The sequence below is a fragment of the Blennius ocellaris genome, assembly GCF_963422515.1.
Source record: "Blennius ocellaris genome assembly, chromosome: 15".
NCBI classification, from domain to species: domain Eukaryota; kingdom Metazoa; phylum Chordata; class Actinopteri; order Blenniiformes; family Blenniidae; genus Blennius; species Blennius ocellaris.
In genome coordinates this window covers 926,834-954,103 of record NC_137664.1, presented here as the reverse complement: position 1 = coordinate 954,103, position 27,270 = coordinate 926,834, and the positions used below count along the sequence as shown (strand labels likewise).

At 47.4% G+C, this 27,270-nt stretch overlaps 1 protein-coding gene across 1 annotated transcript; it reads left to right on the top strand.

The window, feature by feature from the left end:
- The first annotated feature begins 759 nt into the window (after positions 1–759).
- Positions 760–11,925, top strand: klhl8 (kelch-like family member 8). Its single transcript, XM_080510381.1, has 11 exons — positions 760–1,019; positions 1,092–1,153; positions 2,077–2,242; positions 3,631–3,951; positions 5,353–5,539; positions 5,630–5,773; positions 5,880–5,991; positions 7,273–7,441; positions 7,532–7,691; positions 9,415–9,616; positions 10,555–11,925. Exons 1-11 carry the CDS (start codon positions 822–824, stop codon positions 10,676–10,678), a joined length of 1,845 nt encoding a protein of 614 aa, XP_080366507.1. The 5' UTR covers positions 760–821; the 3' UTR covers positions 10,679–11,925.
- Positions 11,926–27,270: the final 15,345 nt, after the last annotated feature.

The following is a 27,270-nucleotide window of genomic DNA, read 5'->3' as shown; positions in this document are numbered from 1 at the left end:
GAACAGAAGCGACGAGAATCCGTCAGTAGAACAGAAGCGACACGAGTCCGTCGGTAGAATATAAGCGACACGAGTCCGTCGGTAGAACAGAAGCGACACGAGTCCGTCGGTAGAACAGAAGCGACACGAGTCTGTCGGTAGAACAGAAGCGACACGAGTCCGTCGGTAGAACAGAAGCGACACGAGTCTGTTGGTAGAACAGAAGCGACACGAGTCTGTCGGTAGAACAGAAGCGACACGAGTCCGTCGGTAGAACAGAAGCGACACGAGTCCGTCGGTAGAACAGAAGCGACACGAGTCCGTCGGTAGAACAGAAGCGACACGAGTCTGTCGGTAGAACAGAAGCGACACGAGTCCGTCGGTAGAATATAAGTGACACGAGTCCGTCGGTAGAACAGAAGCGACACGAGTCCGTCGGTAGAACAGAAGCGACACGAGTCCGTCGGTAGAACAGAAGCGACACGAGTCCGTCGGTAGAACAGAAGCGACACGAGTCCGTCGGTAGAACATAAGTGACACGAGTCCGTCGGTAGAATATAAGTGACACGAGTCCGTCGGTAGAACATAAGTGACACGAGTCCGTCGGTAGAACAGAAGCGACACGAGTCCGTCGGTAGAACAGAAGCGACACGAGTCCGTCGGTAGAACAGAAGCAGGACTGTGACTATAAAACAAAACACCTTCAGGCTCGTCAGGTTTTAACCAGCACCTTTCCGCAGGATGAGTCTGAAGCGTGTCTCCGGTTGAGGTGACCCCCCCCCCCCCCCGATGTGCCGTGGCTCCGCCCCCACCCCCGGCAGGTGCAGCTCCCTGTAGCCAGCATGGCCCCGGGGGACGTGGTGCCGGAGCACGCCAAGCAGCCCAGGGCCAAGGAGAAGCGTCCGGGACGCCCGGCCGCCCGGACGGAGTGCGAGGCCGACGGCTCCTTCGTGTTCGAGGCCCACGAGGCCTGGAAGGACTTCCACAAGTCGCTGAGGCACTTCTACGAGGTGGGCGAGCTCTGCGACGTCACGCTGAAGGTAAGGTGCCTCCCCCCCCCCCCCTCCCCCGCCGGAGGTCCATCCTCACCGGAGTTGTTTTTACGTGTGCAGGTGGGCAGCAGGTTGATTCCGTGTCACAAGCTGGTCCTGGCGTGTGTCATTCCTTACTTCAGGTCAGTCGAACCGCCTTCCCTCTCCCCGGCCGCTATCGTCTGAATTTAACGCACTAGCTAATTAGCCGCACCGCTAAGCTAGTTAGCTTAGCTTGTCAGATTGCCATAAAACCCCGGATTCCAGGTCGGCCACGCCTGGGAGGTACCCTCTGCGCTTTTCCAGGAAAATCGCAGGCGTTAGCATCGCATGCTAACAAGTTTGTTCAAATGAGCTGAAATTTGGAGGGTGGCCTCGTGGTGGCGCCGCGACCGAGAATCACTAGCTAATGACATGGTTTCCACGTACTTTTGACCCCGCCGCGGGCTCACGGGTTCGGTCGGGGGCCTCGCTCGGCAGCAGGGGGCGGCAGGTGGCAGGCACAGTCAAATTTCCGCGGGAATTTTTTCTAGTTATATTTTAAAATATATGTAACGTGTTTAATTCCTCATGCAAATCTTCCTTCCTTTTTGGAATGTGTTGAGTTTTAAACTTCATTCTATTCGTCTCCGGCTGCTGAAAAAAAAAACCATAATCAGGATTATTGTTATATTAAAATCACGACTATTTCTTTGAATTTGGAACAGAATTTCTTGAACATGTTTTAAAAAAAGAAAGACGCCTGTTGAATCTATAAAAATATCTTGTAATGTAGTTAAAAACAATAATTAAACTGTTGAACTGCTCTCAGTGTTCTGAAAACAAGAACTAAATAAGTTTAGGTACTAATACATACTTTAATGCTAGTAGCCGCCGTGAGCATGACTTAGCGTTAGCATGACTTAGCGTTAGCATGACTCGCAACCTAACCTGTCGTCGTCATCAAACCATACGTTCATAACTTTCACTGGGAATTTAAAAGTAGCAACTTGGCGCTAAGTCGCTAGCGTGCTCGGGTTAAACGTGATGTCACTTCCTGTCTGACGGTGGACCCCCGGCCCCCCAGGGCCATGTTCCTGTCGGAGATGTCGGAGGCCAAGCAGGAGCTGATCGAGATCAAGGACTTTGACGGAGACGCCATCCAGGACCTGGTCCACTTCGCCTACTCGTCCAGACTGACGCTGACGGTGGACAACGTCCAGCCGCTGCTGTACGCCGCCTGCATCCTGCAGGTGAGGACGCACACCTCCGCCTCACCACGGACCTCATCCCTCCGTTCCCCTGCCTCACCTCCTCAGACGCACTGCTGACGTCTTGTTTGTTTGTTGTTTTTTTTAATTATTATTCATCTTTTTTTCGTTGAAAAATACAATAGTGTACACATACGATATTGTATATATATATATATATGTGTGTGTGTAAATATATACATATATGTAAACAACAAAAGAAAGGAGAGAAAATTTTTTTTATTTAATTAAATTAAACATGAATCGGATCAGTAATAGCAATAATGATTTTAGAAAATAACGGTAACCACAACAATGACTAAGTAATGATAATGACAATAATTCAATGGGTGTATAGACAAGTATATATATAAATATATATATATAAAAGGTAGAATAAGCGCGAAATGACTTGAGTACAGATGGGTAACAATGAAGTACAACACCACAAGTTACATACGTGTGGTAGAGGAATAAAGTGGCGTATAAAGGGTGAACAACACCAGGCGTGGAAAAAGTAAGAAAACTAAACAAAACAAACAGACAAAAAACAACAAGAAAAAATAAAATAACATAAAGTTAGATGATAAAAAAAAACGGGGGGGGGGGGGGGGGTGTGGATCGGCAACAGACAAGCACATCACGTTTTGTTTGTTTGTTTGTTTGTTTGTTGGTTTAGCTTTAGTGTCGTCTGGAGATCGTAACTTGACCTGGAAGAGAAAATCCTTGAGAGTTTCTCTTCACCAGAACACCTTTCTTCTTCTGTGTTTTATTTTTATTGATATTCAGCGATAAATCTTCTTTTTCTTCTTTGTCTTTTTCTTTTTCTTTTTCTTCTCTTTCTTTTTTCTATTATTTTTATTATTTTTCTTTTTTTTCTTCTTATTCTTTTTTCTTATTCTTTTCTTTTTCTTGTTCTTTTTTATTCTTTTTCTTTTTTCTTCTTTTTCTTTTTCTTTTTCTTCTTGTTTTTTTCCTTCTTTTTCTTCTTTTTCTTTTTCATGTTCTTTTATTTCTTTTTCTTGTTCTTTTTTTTCTTTTTCTTTTTTATTGTTTTTCTTTTCCTTTTTCTTTTTTCTTCTCTTTTTCTTTTTCTTCTTGTTTTTTTCTTGTTTTTTTCCTTCTTTTTCTTCTTCTTTTTCCTTTTCTCTTCTTTTTCTTTTTCTTTTTCTTGTTCTTTTTTTCTTTTTCTTTTTTATTGTTTTTCTTTTCCTTTTTCTTCTTATTCTTTTCTTCTTTTTCTTTTTCTTTTTCTTTTTCCTTCTTTCTTTTCTTCTTCTTGTTTTTTTCCTTCTTTCTTTCCTTCTATTTCTTCTCCTCCCCTTCTTCTTCTTCTTCCTCCCCTCCTCCTCCTCCTCCCCCCCCCCCCCCCCCCCCCCCCCCCCCCCCAGGTGGAGCTGGTGGCCAGAGCGTGTTGTGAGTACATGAAGGCCCACTTCCACCCCACCAACTGTTTGGCGGTCAGAACCTTCGCCGAGAGCCACAACCGCGTGGACCTGATGGACATGGCGGACCGCTACGCCTGCGAGCACTTCGGCGAGGTGGTGGAGTGCGAGGACTTCACCTGCGTGTCGCCGCAGCACCTGAGGACGCTGCTGTCCTCCGGCGAGCTCAACATCCAATCAGAGACCCAGGTGTACAACGCCGCCGCCAAGTGGCTGAAGGCCAACCCCCAGCACCACGGCGCCTGGCTGGACCAGATCATGTCTCAGGTGGGTGCCTCGCCTCGCCTCGCCACACCTCCTGCCTCGCCTCGCCTCCCGCCACACCTTGCCTCCCGCCTCGCCACGCCTCACCTCACCTTGCCTCCCGCCTCGCCACGCCACACCTCCTGCCTCGCCTCGCCTCCTGCCACACCTTGCCTCCCGCCTCGCCTCACCTCCTGCCACACCTCGCCTCCCACCACACCTTGCCTCCCGCCTCGCCTCACCTCCTGCCACATCTCGCCTCCCGCCTCGCCTCACCTCCTGCCACATCTCGCCTCCCGCCACACCTTGCCTCCCGCCTCGCCTCACCTCCTGCCACATCTCGCCTCCCGCCACACCTTGCCTCCCGCCTTGCCTCACCTCCTGCCACACCTCGCCTCCCACCACACCTTGCCTCCCGCCTCGCCTCACCTCCCGCCCACACCTTGCCTCCCGCCTCGCCTCACCTCCTGCCACACCTTGCCTCCCGCCTCGCCTCACCTCCTGCCACACCTTGCCTCCCGCCTCGCCTCACCTCCTGCCACACCTCGCCTCCCGCCACACCTTGCCTCCCGCCTCACCTCCCGCCTCGCCACGCCCACACCTCCTGCCTCGCCTCGCCTCCTGCCACATCTCGCCTCCCGCCACACCTTGCCTCCTGCCACACCTTGCCTCCCGCCTCGCCTCACCTCCCGCCACAACCTTGCCTCCCGCCACACCTTGCCTCCCGCCTCGCCTTACCTCCCGCCTCGCCTCGCCTCACCTCCCCGCCACACCTTGCCTCCCGCCTCACCACGCCTCGCCTCCCACCACACCTGCCGCCTCGCCTCGCCTCACTTTGCCTCCCCTCCCACCTTGCCTAGCTTCTCGCCTCGCCACGCCTCCTGCCTCGCCACACCTCCCACCACACCTCGCCTCACCATGCCTCCCGCCACCCCACACCTCGCCTCGCCACTCCTCCCGCCACACCTCACCTCGCCTCCTGCCACGCCTCCCACCACACCTGCCGCCCCCGCCCACGCCTCACTTTGCCTCCCCTCCCACCTTGCCTAGCCTGGCCTCTCGCCTCGCCACACCTCGCCTCACCTCCCACCTCGCCACACCTCCCGCCCCGCCACGCCACACCTCGCCTCACCATGCCTCCCACCATGCTTCGCCTCGCCTCGCCTCACCTCCCACCTCACCTCCCCTCCCGCCATGCCTCCTGCCTCGCCTCCCACCATGCTTCGCCTCACCTCCCACCTCACCTCCCCTCCCGCCTCACCCGCCATAAATATACCTCCAATTCACCAGCTGCTGGGATTTTTCACTCTGACGAGAAGATTCTGTTCAAAACCCTCGACGGTAGATTTGGCGACGTTGCGACTCCCGCTGGAGTTGAAGTAAAGCCGCTTGTTCTCCTGCTCTCGTCGCTCGCCCCTCGCCCAGGTGCGCCTCCCTCTCCTCCCGGTGGACTTCCTGACCGGAACCGTGGCGAAGGACGACATGATCAAGGGGAACCTGAGCTGCCGCGACCTGATGGACGAGGCCAGGAACTACCACCTGCACCTGAGCAACAAGTCGGTGCCGGAGTTCGAGTACTCGGTCCGCAGCGTGCCGCGGAAGCACACGGCAGGTGAGGCCACGCCCCCCTTCGCACGTCTCCACACCGCGTTCACCTTGTAAACAACGTAAATGCCCGTCGGCCCTCCCGTCTGCCCCTCAGGGGTTCTGTTCTGCGTCGGGGGTCGCGGCGGCTCCGGCGACCCGTTCCGGAGCATCGAGTGCTACTCCATCACCAAGAACAGCTGGTTCTTTGGACCGGAGATGAACAGCAGGCGGCGCCACGTCGGGGTGATCTCCGTCGGAGGTAGGGTCCCCCCCCCCCCCCCCCCCCGGAGGGTTCTAGGTCTGTAGCTCTATTTGCATAATGCGCAGCTGACGCCGCCGCCGCCGCCATTGTTTGGTCTCCCCAGGGAAGGTCTACGCCGTCGGCGGCCATGACGGGAACGAACACCTGGGCGACATGGAGATGTTCGACCCCCTGACCAACAAGTGGATGATGAAAGCGTCGATGAACACCAAAAGGTATATTTCCGTTTATTTGTTGGTTCGTGTGTATTTTACCAAGTTTTCCTCGTCGTCGAGGACCGATCCGTCAGAGTTTGTGACGCTAGCGGATAAATTTAACATCCCCCCCAAAAAAATTCTCTTACGAAGCGGACGACAGAGGCTCCTCATAAAGGAGATCAAAGGAGGTGGGCGTCTGCTGCCATGGAGACACTCAGTGTTTCACTCGTTGACGTAGACTCGTTAGCATCTATATGAGCTATGCTAACACAGTTCTGTTAGCCAATATGGCGTTGGCGAAGGAGTGCGCTCTACTGAGTGTAGCTCTAGATTCCTTACTGGAAAATCAGGTAAAGGATTATAAATGTCAATATAACCCATTATTGGACAAATGGCTAAACTTTGCTGTTGTTTTATTTAAACTAGCCGCTACACACGGTGGAAAAGCTCCTGCCAAACACGTTTCTATGATCCTAGTTAGAATCTGTCTTTTATTTATAAAAAAAACAATACATGCAACATTATTGTGTGCATTTCATCGTATAAAGAGGATTTAGGCCTCATTTACAAGTTTTCGAGTGAAAAACACAAGTTGTCTGAAAGGCTGCGACTGAGCACGTGCAGCGCGGCCGCCGTCGCCCGTTCTTCTGCACGCGCTCAGTAGCCACCCGTTCTTCTGCACGCGCTCAGTAGCCACCCGTTCTTCTGCACGCGCTCAGTAGCCACCCGTTCTTCTGCACGCGCTCAGTAGCCACCCGTTCTTCTGCACACGCTCAGTAGCCACCCGTTCTTCTGCACGCGCTCAGTAGCCACCCGTTCTTCTGCACGCGCTCAGTAGACACCCGTTCTTCTGCACGCGCTCAGTAGACACCCTTTCTTCTGCACGCGCTCAGTAGCCACCCGTTCTTCTGCAAGCACTCAGTAGACACCCGTTCTTCTGCACGCGCTCAGTCGACACCCGTTCTTCTGCACACACTCAGTCGACACCCGTTCTTCTGCACGCACTCAGTCGACACTCGTTCTTCTGCACGCGCTCAGTCGACACTCGTTCTTCTGCACGCGCTCAGTCGACACCCGTTCTTCCGCTCAGTACGAGGTTTGTTTCGTTACTAAAACGGACAAACGGCGCCCACCAGTGGCTCGACGCGGAAACGCTTTAATGCCTCATTCTGGCATCGTTTATCGAGTTCAAGCGAATTTACGTCACTTTCCCGCCGATCACGTTTTTACGCGCCGCCGCCCTACGCGCCTGGCGTCGCGGTGCAAAGCATGATGGGAATGTTCCCCCGTGTCCGTCAGGAGGGGCATCGCCCTGGCGGCCCTCGGCGGGCCCATCTACGCCATCGGAGGCCTGGACGACAACTCCTGCTTCAACGACGTGGAGCGCTACGACATCGAGGGCGACTGCTGGAGCTCGGTGGCGTCCATGAACACGCCGAGGGGCGGCGTGGGATCGGTGGCGCTGGGGGTAAAGAGCCGTCGACCTCCGCCGCCTGCCGCCGCAGCGGCTCCGCTAGCCGCCGCCTCACCGCTAGCCTCTGCTTGTCCCCCCCGCCAGAGCTACGTGTACGCCGTGGGGGGGAACGACGGCGTGGCGTCGCTGTCCAGCGTGGAGCGCTTCAACCCCCACCTCAACAAGTGGGCGGAGGTCAGCGAGATGGGCCAGCGGCGTGCGGGCAACGGGGTCAGCAAGGTCAACGGCTGCCTCTACGTCGTGGGTGAGAGCGGCTACTTCCTGGTTTTTTTGTTTTTTGGGTTTTAAATTCATTTCAGGCACAATTCAGTGTGTGTGTGTGTGTGTGTGTGTGTGTGTGTGTGTGTGTGTGTGTGTGTGTGTGTGTGTGTGTGTGTGTGTGTGTGTGTGTGTGTGTGTGTGTGTGTGTGTGTGTGTGTGTGTGTGTGTGTGTGTGTGTGTGTGTGTCTGTGTGTCTGTGTGTCTGTGTCTGTGTCTGTGTGTGTGTGTGTGTGTGTGTGTGTCAGTCGATGAAATAAATTGACTAGTTAATCGCGCAATTTTACGTAATTAATCGCGATTAATCGCATTGTTTTTCTCCTGAACACTGAAGCTTGTAACGGATGTTTTTTCAGGGAAAACCAGGGAATTAATGTCGACTCAGCACACAGAGACTATATTTAAATTTTAAAGACTATTTTTTATATTATAAACTGTTTTTCTCCAAGATTAGCAAAATAATAAAAACATGAATTAATTAATTAATTAATTAACGTCTAACTTGAGTCTGGGTTTAGTTACAGTGCAGCTCCTCCACTTTGAGTATTTTAATGTTTATAGAAACAAAGTGGCAATAATATAATGTAATATCTACACACACGCACACACACACACACACACACACACACCAGGGAAAGAGTATAAACTAATATTCCACCAGTATTTCCTCCACTTCCAGCAGTATGGTGGCTCCCGGTCAGCCAACCTGGCAACCTGCTGCAGAATTAAAACTGTGGTCGTTAAATTCGGCTTTTCAAAGTAAAACTTATGACTTTTACTTTCTCAATCAGCCGTCGGGAAACTTTCTAAAGTGAAACTTTCTACCTTAATAATATTCCGCCTGGTGTTTTGTTGCTCCGGTAAGGGAGTTAAAAAAAACAGACGTAAACAAACTGAATTAAAGTTTAAATTAACGCTTTATTTTGGACAGCACTAATTATTTTTACACACACACACTGCAGTGACCGGAGATGCTACGTGGCACTTTTTATAACGTTCCAGAATCACATGGTCGTCACTCCCTCCGGTTTTATGTAGAAACATGCGGAGAGAAAAGTTCATGTTTTGGTAACTGATTGACGGGACGGGAGGTTTTCCAGCTTTATGACGCCGCGTGAAAAAACGACGAGTCACTTCTGCTCATTTTTTTTTTTCAACGTTTTAGCGTAGCGTGGGAACACGGAGGCATTTTCTCCTTTACTTAAAGCTAATGTAGCAGAACGCCGAGCTTCACCAGCGCCACGTCTGTCACCATGGAAACCAAGAGATCACAGGTTTCACCGTTTGATACTGATGTGCACAGAAAGATTCAGTTCCTGTATAACCCCCCCCCTCCCCCTCCCCGCCCTGACCTTTGACCCCCAACCACTAACCAGGGTGATGATGTCACCGCGTCATTGAACGCTGAGCAGTTTGACATCAGTCGGATTAAAATCGGCGACGTCGTGACAAAAAAATACAAATTTGACCTTTGACCCCCGGTGTTCTCAAACGCTATTGGCTCCGCCCCTTGGGCCGACGGCGAATCCGACCGACCCCGTCGGTCAGTCGTCGTGGTGAAAGGTATGTGAAATGCGTCCCTACGCACAGAACCATGAACGTCAGGAGCACAGGAAGGTTACCGAACAAAATTGGTCCTCCAAAATAAAAGCGCAAGGCCCCGTGCCGGTCTGGCGTGGAGAAAAGACAGACGTGTCCTCTGTTGCCAGGCGGTTTTGACGACAACTCCCCGCTGAGCTCCGTGGAGCGCTTCGACCCCCGGATGCACCGCTGGGAGTACGTCTCGGAGCTCACCACCCCCCGGGGGGGCGTCGGCGTCGCCACCATCATGGGCCGGGTGTTCGCCGTGGGGGGGCACAACGGCAACATCTACCTGAACACGGTGGAGGCCTTCGAACCCCGCATGAACAGGTGAGGTGGGGGGGGAGGGGGGGGTTTCAACAAGTCCTCCTCGGCCGTACTTCCTGTTGGTGCTTCTCTACTACGTGTTGGTACCGGGTACTGTCCTGGTACCGGGTACTGTCCTAGGTACGAGATACTGTCCTGGTACATGGTACTGTCCTGGTACCTGGTACGGTCCTGGTACAAGGTACTGTCCTGGTACCTGGTACTGTCCTGGTACAAGGTACTGTCCTACTACCAGGTACTGTCCCGGTACTAGGTACTGTCCCGGTACCAGGTACTGTCCTGCTACCGGGTACTATCCTGCTACCGGGTACTATCCTGCTACTAGGTACTGTCCCACTACTATGTACTGTCCTACTACCAGGTACTGTCCTGCTACCAGGTGCTGTCCTGCTACTAGGTACTGTCCTGCTACCAGGTACTGTCCTGCTACTAGGTACTGTCCTACTACCAGGTACTGTCCTGCTACTAGGTACTGTCCTGCTACCGGGTACTGTCCTGGTACCAGGTACTGTCCTGCTACCGGGTACTGTCCTGGTACCAGGTACTGTCCCACTACTAGGTACTGTCCTGCTACTAGGTAGTGTCCTGCTACCGGGTACTGTCCTGCTACCAGGTACTGTCCTGCTACTAGGTACTGTCGTGGTACCAGGAAACTGATAAAATACTTTATCGACACAGATAAAACCCTGTGATTGTTTTTGCTGTAATTCACTACATATATTATATATATATATATATATATATATATATACAATTATTTTCATAGATTTCTGAGTTATTATACTATATTTTGTTTGATTTGTGTTTTTATGATATTTACTCTGCTTCTTTCTGGCTGTAAAGTTATTTTACACACACACACACACACACACACACACACACACACACACACACACACACACACACACACTGTCCTCACCTGGGTGTGTCCGTCCCTCCAGGTGGGAGCTGGTGGGCTCAGTGTCTCACTGCCGGGCCGGCGCCGGCGTGGCCGTGTGCTCGTCTCACGTCAGCCAGATCCGGGACGTCGGCCAGGGCTCCAGCAACGTGGTGAACTGCATGTGACGGACACACACACACGCACACACACACACACACACACACACACACACACACAAGCACACACTGCCAGTTGGACCCTGGGACACGTCCAGGGTCTGGAGGACAGTTTGACCACTTGAAGTGAGCGTTTGACAAATCTGAAGTCTCTGGACTCCTGCTGGTTTTACCTGCATCATCCACTCCGTACTGTATTCTCTTCACCCCTTCCACTTTGATCTCTTTGCCTCCTCCACTTTGATCTCTTTACCTCCTCCACTTTGATCTCTTCACTTCCTCCACTTTGATGTCCTTTTGCTTTCTTTCTTTCTTTAACGGAAACCCGTAGCCGAGTGTTGAACTGGTGTGTTAGAGACGTTCGGCTTTCATGTTCGAAATATAAAGGCCAGTTTGATCGTCCAGAGAACTGATTGATAATCAATCAGCTGTGTGTGTGTGTGTGTGTGTGGGGGGGGGGGATCAATGTAAAAAAAAAAACACACACACACACACACACAGCTCCTCTCTGAGACTCGTTCTCACGTTTCCATTTATTTAAACGACGTTTTCCAGACGTACTTTTTCTCCAGAGGTTCTAGAGACGTTCTCTCGGTTCCGGTTGGAGGGAACAAATGTTGAACAATCATTCAGCGGTTTGCTTGGCGGCTCTGAGCCGCCGCCTGCTTGCTGGTGCCAAACACTGAAGAACAAACGTCTTGAAGCTGTAAAAAAAAAAAAAAAAAAATTTTTTTAAATCACCGGCCAGAGCAATATGGCGGCGGCGGTAGCGCCGCCACACGATCAGCTTTGCGAAGCGATAGCCGGCCTGTCGGGACCCCCGGTCCGAGGCTCTGCACTATTTTCTTAGACTAGACCTGAAGGTTCCGTATATTTTTATCATAAAAAGGAGAATTTCAAGTTTTGAGGTTGAAAATGTTTGTTTAACATCGATTTCTGACGTACTGAAGAAAAAAGAGAAAAAAATTCTATACATATATATCTATATATATATATATATATTAAACTCTTGGCAGCAGTTTTCGTTTTCAGTTTCCCAGAAATTATGTTTCATGTTTGTATCAGAATATATTCCTGAAGTGTTTGTTGCTGCAGGTTTTGATTCATACGATCGTTTTTACCGCCAGACTGAAGCCAATTTGTTAAACGAGTCTTTTGTAAAGTTTGACGTGTCGAGTTCCCGTGTCGTTCTTCCTCCCTGTGCTTCATCCTGGTATTGGTATGAAAAACACAATAAAGTGCTGAGTCATGTTCTATGTCCACTTTCTCTTGTTTTTTCTTTGGAGAGAGACGCTCGACTCTGAACGAGTCTCAGAACGAGTCTCAGAGCGACTCAGAATGACTCTCAGGACGACTCGGAACAACTCTCAGAATGACTCTCGGAACGACTCTCAGAACAACTCTGAACGACTCTCAGAAAAACTCTCAGAATGACACTCAGAACAACTCTTAGAACGACTCTTAGAACGACACTCAGAACGAGACTCTTAGAACGAGACTCAGGACGACACTCAGAACAACTCTTAGAACGACACTCAGAACGAGACTCAGAACGACTCTTAGAACGAGACTCAGGACGACACTCAGAACGACTCTCAGAACGACTCTTAGAACGAGACTCAGAACAACTCTTAGAACGACTCTTAGAACGACTCTTAGAACAAGACTCAGGACGACACTCAGAACAACTCTTAGAACGACACTCAGAACAACTCTTAGAACGACACTCAGAACAACTCTTAGAACGACACTCAGAACAACTCTTAGAACGACTCTTAGAACGAGACTCAGGACGACACTCAGAACAACTCTTAGAACGACACTCAGAACAACTCTTAGAACGACTCTTAGAACGACTCTTAGAACGAGACTCAGGACGACACTCAGAACAACTCTTAGAACGACACTTAGAACGACTCTCAGAACGACTCTTAGAACGAGACTCAGGACGACACTCAGAACAACTCTTAGAACGACACTCAGAACGAGACTCAGAACGACTCTTAGAACGAGACTCAGGACGACACTCAGAACAACTCTTAGAACGACTCTTAGAACGAGACTCAGAACAACTCTTAGAACGACTCTTAGAACGACTCTTAGAACGACTCTTAGAACGAGACTCAGAACAACTCTTAGAACGACTCTTAGAACGACTCTTAGAACAAGACTCAGGACGACACTCAGAACAACTCTTAGAACGACACTCAGAACAACTCTTAGAACGACACTCAGAACAACTCTTAGAACGACACTCAGAACAACTCTTAGAACGACACTCAGAACAACTCTTAGAACGACTCTTAGAACGAGACTCAGGACGACACTCAGAACAACTCTTAGAACGACACTCAGAACAACTCTTAGAACGACTCTTAGAACGACTCTTAGAACGACTCTTAGAACGAGACTCAGGACGACACTCAGAACAACTCTTAGAACGACACTTAGAACGACTCTTAGAACGACTCTTAGAACGAGACTCAGGACGACACTCAGAACAACTCTTAGAACGACACTTAGAACGACTCTTAGAACGACTCTTAGAATGAGACTCAGGACGACACTCAGAACAACTCTTAGAACGACACTTAGAACGACTCTTAGAACGACTCTTAGAATGAGACTCAGGACGACACTCAGAACAACTCTTAGAACGACTCTTAGAACGACACTCAGAACGAGACTCAGAACGAGTCTCAGAGTGACTCAGAACAACTCTTAGAACGACACTTAGAACGACTCTTAGAACGACTCTTAGAACGACACTCAGAACGAGACTCAGAACGACTCTCAGAAGAACTCTCAGAACGACGCCACGAAAACGATCTGCTTCCTCTCGTTTCCAGTGTTTCTCCGCCGGCCAACGTGACTTTTAGACAAATGTACTTTTTTTACGAGATTCTTGCTCGGCTGACGACCGGCTCTTATAACTGCCTCTGGACTTTCACTCTTCAGTGGTTATAAACGTGTTATTAACTCTTCACATCAACGCAACATGTTCAGTCAAGTCACACAATTTCTATTCATATTGAAATCTTTTACATCTGCATCTTTAGAGAAAATAAAGTTCATCTTATAGCAGAATTTAACACATTTCTTTACAAAGGGGAATTAATATATAGATTATTTATCAGATCGATTAAAACTTGTTGAAATTGATATAAAATAATAAAAAAAATGTGTTAATTCCTCCAAACAGATAATTAAAAAAATTAAAAAATGTATGTATAATAATACAATATAAATATATAGTAATAAATTGATTGATTTATTTTGGAAAAAAAACAAAGGAACAATTAAAATTTGGTGAAACAATAGAAAAGAAAAGAAGAATGTAATTTAATTATAGTAATAATTAACTTGTTTGAAAAGGGACAGGAAGTCCTAACAATAAAAATAAACCAATAAAATAACATGTAGCACAAAAAAAAAACTACTAGTCGAGTTATTTATGAAAACAGAATAAATCAAAAACACACATTGAAACATAAATATGAATAAAATGCGTTTTTAAATGTCCGTCGTCACGTTCTGAATTAAATTCACGACGGATTTTGACTTTTATTGTTTTAATTTAACGATAAATTCCACAGTTTTACCTTCGTCTGGTTGGTTTTTGACGTCGGGTGACGGCGGAACCTCGGTTCCAACCGCAGAACCTCGGTTCTCCGATCCCTCAAAACCTCCACCACACTTTTATCTCTTCTTTTTTTTTTTTTTTTTTTTCTAAACGGAGTTCATTCAGCAGGTCAAATGTCGTCGTCTGTGTTTTTTTTTTTTTTTTTTTACTGCCGTCAGTCTTTGGACTCCAGACCGACGCTGAAAAGACGCGACCAGAAGAGAAGATGCTCAGAAGACGACGACACACACACTTAACACACACACACATTAACACACACACACACACACACATTAACATGAGTAGAAACTCAGATTAAAAAGCAGAGAAGTGAAAGATGGAGGGAAGAAGAAGGAGGTTCCTGCTGCAGCTGCTGGTTTTGGCTGCTCTTTCTGCTGCTGGTGAGTTTATTTTGAAAAATTTTTTATTTTTTTATTTTTTATTAAACACATCAAAAATGAGAAATAAAATAAAGATGGACTGCCGCTTCACTTTTAACCTTTAAAATGTTCACATAAAGACATGAATAGTTTATAAAAAGGCAAATTTTGCTGCTTAAATTCTTCATTTTGTTTGTTTTTGTACAATTTCTATGATTTGTGAAGAAAATACTTAGATTTAGTTTTTACTTTTTATCCTCCCGTCAGAAAAAAAGCAGCTATTTAACAATATTGTACTTTGAGTTTATCCTAATTTTTTATTACATATTTTGAAACGAATTAATTATCAAGAGGTGGAAAGAAAATAAAGATTTTCGTTTTTTTTTTTACAAAGAATCATTGAAATACGCCCAAATTTATGACTTTTAACTGTTTAAATTAAGTTTCTACGGAGCAGAATTAAGATGATTTATTATTTTATTCATCACAAAGGAAGAGTTTGATTCATTCTAAATGTGATTTTTTTTTTTTTTTTCCTCAGCATCAGCTGAATTTCACTTTATTGACAAAACACATCAATTATTGATCTCAAATCAGTTTTCATGACTCAGCAGTTTGCATCCAGTTGCTTTGAAATCTGACTCAATAAAAGGTGAGAGAGAGAGAATCATGTGATCTGGAGGAGTTTGTGAAGTTGTTAAAGTCAAACATTCACCACACACACACACACACACAGAGGACATCTGTCACGGGACTTTTACAACACGAACCCGATCGTCCAGCATCTTTTTGGAATCACACATCCGTTGTGGTCATGAGCCACATAAAGTAATCAGAGTACTTTACGTCTCGTCAGACAAACTGAAGAAGGTGTGGATTTGGACGATTTGATCCTTGAATCAATTAAAAAGCCATTTGAAGGTAAATAATCTGGATTTAAACCTGAGATCTGAGTTCAGCTCATCTCTTCTTAAACCTGCTTTAAAAAAAAACCAAAACAACAACTTTGTTGTCTTTAGAAATCCTTCAAACTACTTCAATACTTCACAAAAGTTCCGAGAAATTTCAACTTCCCATTTAAGAGAAACGATCCAGAAGACGTTCTCTGGGGCTGGAGTGAGACGTCTTTCTTTACGTTTCGTTTGGACGTCGATGAAAATACCTTTCAAAAGATGAAAGGACAGGTCGTCTAACGTTACCGTCACCCACACAAGCAGTTCAGGAACAGCCAGCTGGGTTTGAACCCACAACCTTCTAACCATGAGAGAGGAGCACTGACCGCTGCACCAGTGAGACAAAGGACAGAGCTTGTCAGACATTTACTAGTCGTCTTTACAAGATGAGACGTTCTCAAAGTGTCCAGTTTGTCCATGGAGACTTGAAAGGATCAATACCTTGTGACCTGAAAGGATCAATACCTTGTGACTTGAAAGGATCAATACCTTGTCACCAAAACAATAAACGGTCGTCACTCAGATAGTCGTCCGTCCAGACCGTAATCTGGACGGACGGACTGATGGACGTGTTTTGGACGTCTGCTCAGTGGGTGTCCACTTGGATTAGTGAGACATTTAAATCAATTGAGATCAAAAATGTCCCATTGAGTCTGACTGAAGCCAAATTTATTAATCTGGTCACAAACAATGTGGATAAACCACTGACTGATGTAGCGTCCCACACCCAGATTATAGAGCATCTTCCGCCTGTGACATCAGATTATAGAGCATCTTGCGCCTCTAATCCAGATTATAGAGCACCTTCCTCCTCTAACACCAGATCATAGAGCATCTTCCTCCTCTGACACCAGACTATAGAGCATCTTCCTCCTCTAATCCAGATTATAGAGCATGTTCCTCCTCTAACCCAGATTATAGAGCATCTTCCTCCTCTAACATCAGATTACAGAGCATCCCCCACCTGTAATCCAGGTTATAGAGCATCCTCTAGATTACAGAGTGTCCTCCACATCTAATCCAGATTACAGAGCGTCCTCCTCTAACCTAGATTACAGAGCATCCCCCACCTCTAATCTAGATTATCGCGTCCTCCTCCTCTAACATCAGATTATAGAGCATCTTCCTCCTCTAATCCAGATTATAGAGCATCTTCCTCCTCTAACACCAGATTATAGAGCATCTTCCTCCTCTAACATCAGATTACAGAGCATCACCCACCTCTAATCCAGGTTATAGAGCAGCCTCTAGATTGTAGAGCGTCCTCCACCTCTAATCCAGATTATAGAGCGTCCTCCTCTAACCTAGATTACAGAGCGTCCTCCACCTCTAATCTAGATTAGAGTGTCCTCCTCCTTTAACATCAGATTATAGAGCATCCACCACCTCTAATCCAATTTACAGAGCGTCCTCCTCCTCTAATCTAGATTACAGAGCGTCCTCCACCTCTAATCCAGATTATAGAGCATCTTCCTCCTATAACATCAGATTACAGAGCGTCTACCACCTCTTATTCAGATTATAGAGCGTCCTCCTCCTCTAATCTAGATTACAGAGCGTCCTCCACCTCTAATCCAGATTATAGAGCATCTTCCTCCTATAACATCAGATTACAGAGCGTCTACCACCTCTTATTCAGATTACAGAGCGTCCTCCTCCTCTAATCTAGATTACAGAGCGTCCTCCTCCTCTAGTCCAGATTATAGAGCGTCCTCTAATCCAGATTACGGTGCGTTGCAGTGCGGGGCTGTGAGCAGGGCTGGAGGGAGAACGAGGGCAGATGTTACTTCTTCTCCAGTGACTCCAGGACTTGGCTGCAGGCCAACAGCTTCTGTCTCCACCAGAGGAGTCAATTGATGAGCATCCAGGACATCCATGAGAGGGTGAGGGACACACACACACACGCACACACACACACACACACACACACACACACACACACACACACACACACACACACACACACACACACACACACACACACACTCCTGTGAAGCAATGTCCCCGTCCTCAATGTCTCCTGTCTGTCCAGCTGTGGGTCAGGACGCAGATCAACGACCAGATCTACTGGATCGGCCTCAACGACCAGGTGGTGGAGGGGGTGTACGAGTGGAGCGACGGGACGCCCTACTTGCCTTACCTGTCGTACGTCGGACAGTCCCCTTTATATGTCCCCCTCCCTTCTTACCTTTCCTCTATTTGTGTCCCTCTCCCTTCTTACCTTACCTGTCGTACATCAGACAGCCCCCTTTATTTGTGTCCCCGTCCATTCTTACCTTGCCTATCGTACGTCGGACAGGCCCCTCTATGTCTGTCCCTTCTTACCGTACCTGTCGTACATCGGACAGTCCCCTTTATTTGTGTCCCCCTCCCTTCTTACCTTACCTATCGTACGTCGGACAGTCCTCTCTATTTGTGTCCCCCTCCCTTCTTACCTTACCAGTCGTACGTCGGACAGTCCCCTCTATATCTGTCCCTTCTTACCTTACCTATTGTATGTCGGACAGTCCCCTCTATATCTGTCCCTTCTTGCCTTACCAGTCGTATGTCGGACAGTCCCCTCTATATCTGTCCCTTCTTGCCTTACCTATCGTACATCGGACAGTCCCCTTTATTTGTGTCCCTTCTTACCTTACCTATCGTACGTCGGACAGTCCTCTCTATTTGTGTCCCCCTCCCTTCTTGCCTTACCAGTCGTACGTCGGACAGTCCCCTCGATATGTGTCCCTCTCCCTTCTTTCCTTACCTGTCCTACTTCTACAGTCCCCTCTATTTGTGTCCCCCTCCCTTCTTACCTTACCTATTGTATGTCGGACAGTCCCCTCTATATCTGTCCCTTCTTGCCTTACCAGTCGTATGTCGGACAGTCCCCTCTATATGTGTCCCCCTCCCTTCTTACCTTACCTCTATATGTGTCCCCCTCCCTTCTTACCTTACCTCTATATCTGTCCCCCTCCCTTCTTACCTTACCTCTATATGTGTCCCCCTCCCTTCTTACCTTACCTCTATATGTGTCCCCCTCCCTTCTTACCTTACCTCTATATGTGTCCCCCTCCCTTCTTACCTTACCTCTATATGTGTCCCCCTCCCTTCTTACCTTACCTGAAACTCCATCAGCAGTCGGGCTTCTGGTCGTTTCTTCAGCAGTTGTTGTTGTTGTTGTTGTTGTTGTCCAGGTACTGGATGCCAGGACAGCCTGATAACTACGGCGACGCCCCCGGCGAGGACTGCGGTCAGGTGGTAGGGAGCAAGTTTGGCCAGTGGAACGACGAGAATTGCAACGTCAGCAGGAAGTTCATCTGCAAGCGCGCCAACCGTGAGCTAGTTGTTAGCTAGTTGACAAACAAACACGTTAGCAAACACGTTAGCATGCTAGCGACCCTCGTCTCCCCTCAGCGAACCCGGTCCCGAGGTGCGACCTGGCCACCGGGTGGCAGCAGCACGACGCCAACTGCTACAAGATGAAGGGCGACACCAGGAGGAGCTGGAGCGCCGCCCGGGCCGACTGCGTGCGGGACGGCGGGGACCTGGTGTCCGTCGCCTCGGAGGGCGAGAACCAGTACGTGATGGGCACGATGGGCGGGGGACACCTGGACTTCTGGATCGGGCTGTCCACCCTGGTGAGACCCGCTTCACACCGCCTCTGGCCCCTTTAAGTAGTGATAAAATGTACATTCTGAAGGTCTTTTATTTTGAAAAATTTACTTTTATATTGAAAGCCAACTAAGCCCTAATCTAACTAATTGCTAAATATATATTTTTGCGGTTTTTACTTTAATTTTGGAAAAAAATCTGGGGGCTTTTATTTTGAAATCCCACCCCTAGCCTAGATAAACACTTAATATCCAATTCCAAAGTTTACATTGTCATTATAAAAAAAAAAGGACTTTTAATTTGAAAGAGTTTGGGGCTTTGACATGGTAGCATGATAGCTAGTTCACAAACAACACATTAGCATGTTAGCTAGTCCACAAACAACACATTAGCATGTTAGCTAGTTCACAGCAATACATTAGCATGTTAGCTAGATCACAAACGACACATTAGCTAGTTAACAAACAACACATTAGCAGATAAACACTCAATATCCAATTTGAAAGTTTACATTGTCATCGTAAAAAAATAAGGACTTTTATTTTGAAAGAGTTTGGGGCTTTGACATGGTAGCATGGTAGCTAGTTCACAAACAACACATTAGCATGATAGCTAGTCCACAAACAACACATTAGCATATTAGCTAGTTAACAAACAACACATTAGCAGATAAACACTCAATATCCAATTTGAAAGTTTACATTGTCATTATAAAAAAATAAGGACTTTTATTTTGAAAGAGTTTGGGGCTTTGACATGGTAGCATGTTAGCTAGTTCACGAACAACACATCAGCATGTTAGCTAGTCCACAAACAACACACTAGCATGTTAGCTAGTCCACAAACAAGACATTAGCATGTAAGCTAGTCCACAAATAACACATTAGCATGTTAGCTGGGCACAGAAAAAACAACAACAACAATAAACATTTGAAACTCGGCCCTTAAAAATACAATTAAATGGATAAAGAGGAAAAAGAAACAAATAAAACAAACTGTTAATCCACAGTGACGACAAAAAAACCCAAACGTATCAACAGACAGTCAAACTCAATATGATCCTGTTTCACCGCCACACTTTTCCAATGGGACCATGTTTGGCGCCGTCACTTTTCAGATTCAGATCCTGATTCTGATTCTGATTCTTAATGTCGAAACCAAAATGATTCCAGTCGTTCAGCCGATCGTGACGAGTGACGACGTGTCTTCCTGCAGAAATGCAACAAGATTTCCTGCGAGGTGGAACCCGGCAGCGCGGCGCTGTCCTGGTCGGACGCTCAGCCGCTGACCTTCATCCACTGGGCCCACGGTCAACCTCACATGTCAGGACACACACACACACACACACACACACGGCTACATCAAAGACGTACGTCTAGAATCCGGTGTTTGTTCTCCACAGCGACGTTCAGGTCGGCTCGTGTGCCGCCGTCGTCCGAGACGCCGCGGAGTCGTTTGGGAACTGGTCGACTCACCACTGCAGATTCGAGCGTCCTTACATGTGCAAGCGAGCGGTGAACAGTGAGTCTCGGTTTTTGGGGGGGGTTTTTTCTTGACGCCGGCCGTTGGGACTCAGCTAGTTCTCTTTGATCTCGATCCCGCCAGCCGTCTGCCCCCCCGGCTGGAGGAGCTTCGCCGGGAGCTGCTACTGGATCGTCAGCAACGACGAGCTGCTGACCACCTGGCATGAGGCCTTCACCAAGTGCTCCTCTGTGGGCGCACACCTGCTCATCATAGACAGGTAGGGGGCGGAGCCAACCTGCGTCGATTCAGGGACACGTAGAGTAAAGCATTGGGGCAGGTTTTGCGGTCCGTGATGTCATCAAATAACCACAACAATCAGGGACTACAAGCTGTAGAAGCTACTGACGCTAGCAGCAGGAGGAGCAAGACCATAGACCTATAGAACTAGAAGCTACTGACGCTAGCAGCAGGAGGAGCAAGGCCATAGACCTATAGAACTAGAAGCTACTGACGCTAGCAGCAGGAGGAGCAGGGCCGTAGACCTATAGAACTAAAAGCTACTGACGCTAGCAGCAGGAGGAGCAAGGCCATAGACCTATAGAACTAGAAGCTACTGACGCTAGCAGCAGGAGGAGCAGGGCCGTAGACCTATAGAACTAAAAGCTACTGACACTAGCAGCAGGAGGAGCAGGGCTGTAGACCTATAGAACTAGAAGCTACTGACACTAGCAGCAGGAGGAGCGGGGCCATAGACCTATAGAACTAGAAGCTACTGATGCTAGCAGCAGGAGGAGCGGGGCCATAGGCCTATAGAACTAGAAGCTACTGATGCTAGCAGCAGGAGGAGCAAGGCCATAGGCCTATAGAACTAGAAGCTACTGATGCTAGCAGCAGGAGGAGCGGGGCCATAGACCTATAGAACTAGAAGCTACTGACGCTAGCAGCAGGAGGAGCAGGGCCATAGACCTATAGAACTAGAAGCTACTGACGCTAGCAGCAGGAGGAGCAGGGCCGTAGACCTATAGAACTAAAAGCTACTGACACTAGCAGCAGGAGGAGCAGGGCTGTAGACCTATAGAACTAGAAGCTACTGACACTAGCAGCAGGAGGAGCGGGGCCATAGGCCTATAGAACTAGAAGCTACTGATGCTAGCAGCAGGAGGAGCAAGGCCATAGGCCTATAGAACTAGAAGCTACTGATGCTAGCAGCAGGAGGAGCGGGGCCATAGACCTATAGAACTAGAAGCTACTGACGCTAGCAGCAGGAGGAGTGGGGCTATAGACCTATAGAACTAGAAGCTACTGACGCTAGCAGCAGGAGGAGCAGGGCCGTAGACCTACAGAACTAGAAGCTACTGATGCTAGCAGCAGGGCCATAGACCTATAGAACTTGAGTTATATACAGGTTCGTGAGCAGGAATCTACTTCTAAATATCTACGTGCTCTGTCTTCTTCTGCGTTTTTGCTGTGTTTGGTGAGTCACAGCGCCCCTAGAGGCCTGGCATGGTTACTACACGCCCTGAGGCTCTCGCTTTTTTAAATATCAGTGACATGACATGACTTGAAAATAAACTTTACTTCAGAAGTGGATTCTTACTCCTCGTGTGTAAAAACTTGTCCATCGCATCACAAACACTTTATGTCGTCACACAAAGGGTTAATCACAGCCACTGTCCTGTGGTTCTAACTCCGTGTTCCACTTCCTTTTCTGAAGTGAAGAGGAGCAGTTCTTCGTCAACAGTTTCCTGCCAGACTTTCACCACGTGGACATCCCCGACATCTGGATCGGCCTGTCAGGTAACCGCCGGCCCGAATCGTCTCTCTCGCGACACGAGTCACTTCCTTCCCGCCGCTCACGGACGCTCTGCTGAGCAGATAAGGACAAGGACGGGACGTTCCTCTGGGTGGACCAGTCCAAGGTCACCTTCTCGAACTACGGCGCCGGCTGGCCCAAGAACACCAAGAACTTCTGGGACTGTGGACAGATCTTCACCGGTACCAGTCAACTCGCCGTTTTACCACATTAGCATGTTAGCTAGGTCACAAACAACACATTAGCATGTTAGCTAGTTCACAAACAACACATTAGCATGTTAGCTAGTTCACAAACAATACATTAGCATGTTAGCTAGTTCACAAACAACACACTAGCATGTTAGCTATTTCACAAACAACACACCAGCATGTTCGCTAGTTCACAAACAACACATTAGCATGTTAGCTAGTTCACAAACAATACATTATCATGTTAGCTAGTTCACAAACAATACATTAGCAGTTTGCTAGTTCACAAACAACACATTAGCAGTTTGCTAGTTCACAAACAACACACTAGCATGTTAGCTAGTTCACAACAATACATTAGCATGTTAGCTAGTTCACACACAATACATTAGCATGTTAGCTAGGTCACGAACAACACATTAGCATGTTAGCTAGTTCACAACAATACATTAGCATGTTAGCTAGTTCACAAACAACACATTAGCGTGTTAGCTAGTTCACAAACAATACATTGACATGTTAGCTAGTTCACAAACAATACATTAGCAGTTTGCTAGTTCACAAACAACACATTAGCAGTTTGCTAGTTCACAAACAATACATTAGCATGTTAGCTAGTTCACAAACAATACACTAGCATGTTAGCGAGTTCACAAACAACACACTAGCATGTTAGCTAGTTCACAAACAACACACTAGCAGTTTGCCTGCCTGACCAGCTTCACTTACAGCCTCTTGTTTCCTTTCCAGGAAATTATGCCGGCAAGTGGGCGACGGGCAACTGCTTCAAGAGGCTGGGCTACGTCTGCGAGATGACGGGGGGACAGAACCCCAAGCCCACCCCGGCTCCCGGTCAGTCCACCTCGCCGTCCCTCCACGCCACGCCGCGGCGCGACGGGACGGCGAGGTTCTAACCAGCGCTTCCTGTCGCCTCCAGACTCCCACTGCGACAGCGGCTACCTGCTGTACGACAAGTCCTGCTACCACTTTGAGACGGAGGACGTGTTGAGCTGGGACGCCGCCGAGGCCCGCTGCGTGAAGGAGCAGGGTCACCTGGCCAGCTTCCACACCGAGGGCGAGCTCGCCTTCCTGATCGGTGGGCGGCCGCCATCTTGGTGACAAACACAGCAGGGTCATCGGCGTGCAGGGACGACGGCTGAAACCAAACCAACAATCAATGCTTTGATTCTTTGATGATGCTTAAAGGAGATTCTTTGATGTTGGGCAGCCTCCTCCGGGGGGCGCCAGAGAGCCTCGTCTGGGGCGACTTATAGCAACTGATATTTAAAGAATCCTTATAAATATGTCTCCCTCCATCATTTAACCCTAAATTATCATTTTAAAACAATTGATATAAAAGAAGCATCGTGACAGGATGAAACAAAATGTTTTTACAGGTTTAATACTGATAATTAATTGTTTTCACTCACAGTAAGTGTGATTTATTTTAACGTGTCCTAGTTTCTTGAGGCCTTCTCTTCTCTTCTTTTCTCTTCTCTTCTCTTCTCTCCTCTTCTCTTCTATCTCTTCTCTTCTATCTCTTCTCTCCTGCAGCTCACATGCCCGGGGAGGCCTGGGTCGGTTTGAATGACAAGAAAACTGAAGGGCAGTTTGTTTTCACCGACGGCAGTCCGGCAGTAAGTAACACGGACACAAAGTGTTCCGTTACACCACGAAAAACATTTTAGAAAACTTTTCCTGACAAGAGAATAATAACAAGGAGATAATTTATCCTACATGTTTGAGCTTCAGGTGTTATTTAATTAAAATAAAACAAAAGGCCTGTCGGTGCGAACAATACTAACAATGACTTCCTTTCAGATTAAAAAACAATGAAAGATGTGAGTTAAAAATTTAGATTTTTCTACTAAAGACTGTTTGTGGCTCAACGACAGATTTATCGTCTGGCTGTGAACTTATTTATTTATTTATTTATTAATACATTTCACTTTCATATTTTTATATTCTCTATAAGTTCTTTAGCTTATTTTTGACATTATTATTATTAATAATAATAATTTGATAATTTAATAATAATCCTCATCATTATTATTAACATGCTCTAATTTTAATAAAATTGTATTTATTTATTTATTTCACTTTCACATTCATATATTCTCTATAACTTCTCTAGTTAATTTTTTCCTATTTTTCAAATTATTATTATTAGTCATTATTAATATTTTCTAGTTTTAATTACATTTTATTTATTTTTTTATTAATGAGTGTTTATTTATATTAGTGAGTTAGATTATTGTTTGTTGAGCAGTCTGACTGTTTATTGTTTTCACCATCTTGACTTTGTTTCATATGTTTGTTTGATCTCTATAAAGAAAAAACAAACAATAATTCACCAAATTAAAATGTAGTTTAGAAAAACAGCTGAACAGACAAAATATTAGGAAACTCGATGTTTTGTGATTTAAAGAGGTGAAACGAAGACGAGAGTTTAAAACCTGTTAGTTATCCTCATTTTGTTGTGGAAGTTGTTGTTGTTGTTGTTGTTGTTGTTGTTGTTGTTTATGAATGGTTTGCTCAGGACTTCCTGCCGTGGGGAAACAAACAACCAGACAACTGGCAGAACGAGGATTGTGTCCATGTGATGGGAACCAACCAGCCGGAGCCCGGGAAGCTGAATGACGACTTCTGCTCCTCCAGGAAGGATTACGTCTGCAGGAGACGTGAGCCTCCTGCTGCTCCTCCTCCTGCTGCTACTCTTCCTCCTGCTCCTGCTCCTCCTGCTGCTGCTCCTCCTGCTGCTCCTCCTGCTCCTCCTCCTCCTCCTCCTGCTGCTACTCTTTCCTCCTGCTCCTGCTCCTCCTGCTGCTGCTCCTCCTGCTGCTCCTCCTGCTGCTCCTCCTCCTGCTGCTCCTCCTCCTCCTGCTGCTACTCTTCCTCCTGCTACTCCTGCTGCTCCTCCTCCTCCTCGTCCTCCTCCTCCTCCCCCCCTCCTCTCCCTCCTCCTCCTCCTCCTCCCCCTCCTCCTCCTCCCCCTCCTCCTCCTCCTCCTCCCTCTCTTCCTCTCCCTCCTCCTCCCCCTCCTCGTCGTCCTCCTCCTCCTCCTCTTCCTCCTCGTCCTCCTCCTCCTCCCCCCCTCCTCTCCCTCCTCCTCCTCCTCCTCCTCCTCCCCCTCCTCCTCCCTCTCTTCCTCTCCCTCCTCCTCCTCCTCCTCTTCCTCCTCCCCCCCTCCTCCTCTTCCTCCTCCCCCCCTCCTCCTCCTCCTCACTGCTCTGAGACTTTGGTCTAACAGTCTCTTTGTCCTCCTCAGCACCGGGTGCAGGACCTCCTCCTCAGCCTCCCACGTCGGGTCCAGGTGAGCCCCCCCCCCCCCCCCCCCCCCCCTCCGTCTCCGGCCCTTGTCCTCTGAGACCATGTCCTCTGAGACCATGTCCTCTGAGACCATGTCCTCTGAGACCGTGTCCTCTGACGCGCCCCCTGCAGGCTGGAACGTGAAGTGCGGCTCCTGGATGTCGGACCCCTACAACGACTTCTGCTACCTGTTTCCACTTCTTCTCCCGAGGTCCTGGGCCGAGGCCCGGGCCGACTGCCTGCACCAGGGGGGGGACCTGCTCAGCATCACGGACCCCTTCGAGCAGGCCTTCGTCCACGGTAGACGTCCCTCTGTCTGTCCCCCTGTCTGTCCACCTGTCCCTCTGTCTGTCCCTCTGTCCACCTGAGCCTCATGCGTCCATAAAACACAATAATTACAATTAAACCCGTAATTATTTCTGATTTATTCAACGTGACACATTTTATATGAAGTTTGAAAACCTCTTCTCTTCTATTCTATCTATTCTATCTCTTCTCTTCTCTTCTCTTCTCTTCTCTTCTCTTCTCTTCTCTTCTCTTCTCTTCTCTTCTCTTCTCTTCTCTCTCTTCTATCTATTCTATCTATTCTATCTATTCTCTTCTATTCTATCTATTCTCTTCTCTTCTCTTCTCTTCTCTTCTCTTCTATCTATTCTATCTATTCTCTTCTCTTCTCTTCTCTTCTATCTATTCTATCTATTCTATCTATTCTCTTCTATTCTATCTATTCTATCTCTTCTCTTCTCTTCTCTTCTCTTCTCTTCTCTTCTCTTCTCTTCTCTTCTCTTCTCTTCTATCTATTCTATCTATTCTATCTATTCTCTTCTATTCTATCTATTCTCTTCTCTTCTCTTCTCTTCTCTTCTCTTCTATCTATTCTATCTATTCTCTTCTCTTCTCTTTCTCTTCTATCTATTCTATCTATTCTATCTATTCTCTTCTATTCTATCTATTCTCTTCTCTTCTCTTCTCTTCTCTTCTATCTATTCTATCTATTCTCTTCTCTTCTCTTCTCTTCTATCTATTCTATCTATTCTATCTATTCTCTTCTATTCTATCTATTCTCTTCTCTTCTCTTCTCTTCTCTTCTCTTCTCTTCTATCTATTCTCTTCTCTTCTATCTCTTCTCTTCTCTTCTCTTCTCTTCTCTTCTCTTCTATCTATTCTATCTATTCTCATATTTTCTCTTCTCTTCTCTTCTCTTCTATCTATTCTCTTCTCTTCTCTTCTCTTCTCTTCTATTCTCTCTATTCTATTCTATTCTGTTCTATTCTA

What these genes read in the sequence shown, in the direction of transcription:
- klhl8 (XM_080510381.1), top strand. Translation starts at nt 822, where the DNA reads ATGGCCCCGGGGGACGTGGTGCCGGAGCACGCCAAGCAGCCCAGGGCC. An exon ending in TGGACCAGATCATGTCTCAG is followed by an intron (nt 3,952 to 5,352) that starts GTGGGTGCCTCG and finishes CCCCTCGCCCAG; the next exon opens with GTGCGCCTCCCTCTCCTCCC. An exon ending in GCCGCGGAAGCACACGGCAG is followed by an intron (nt 5,540 to 5,629) that starts GTGAGGCCACGC and finishes TCTGCCCCTCAG; the next exon opens with GGGTTCTGTTCTGCGTCGGG.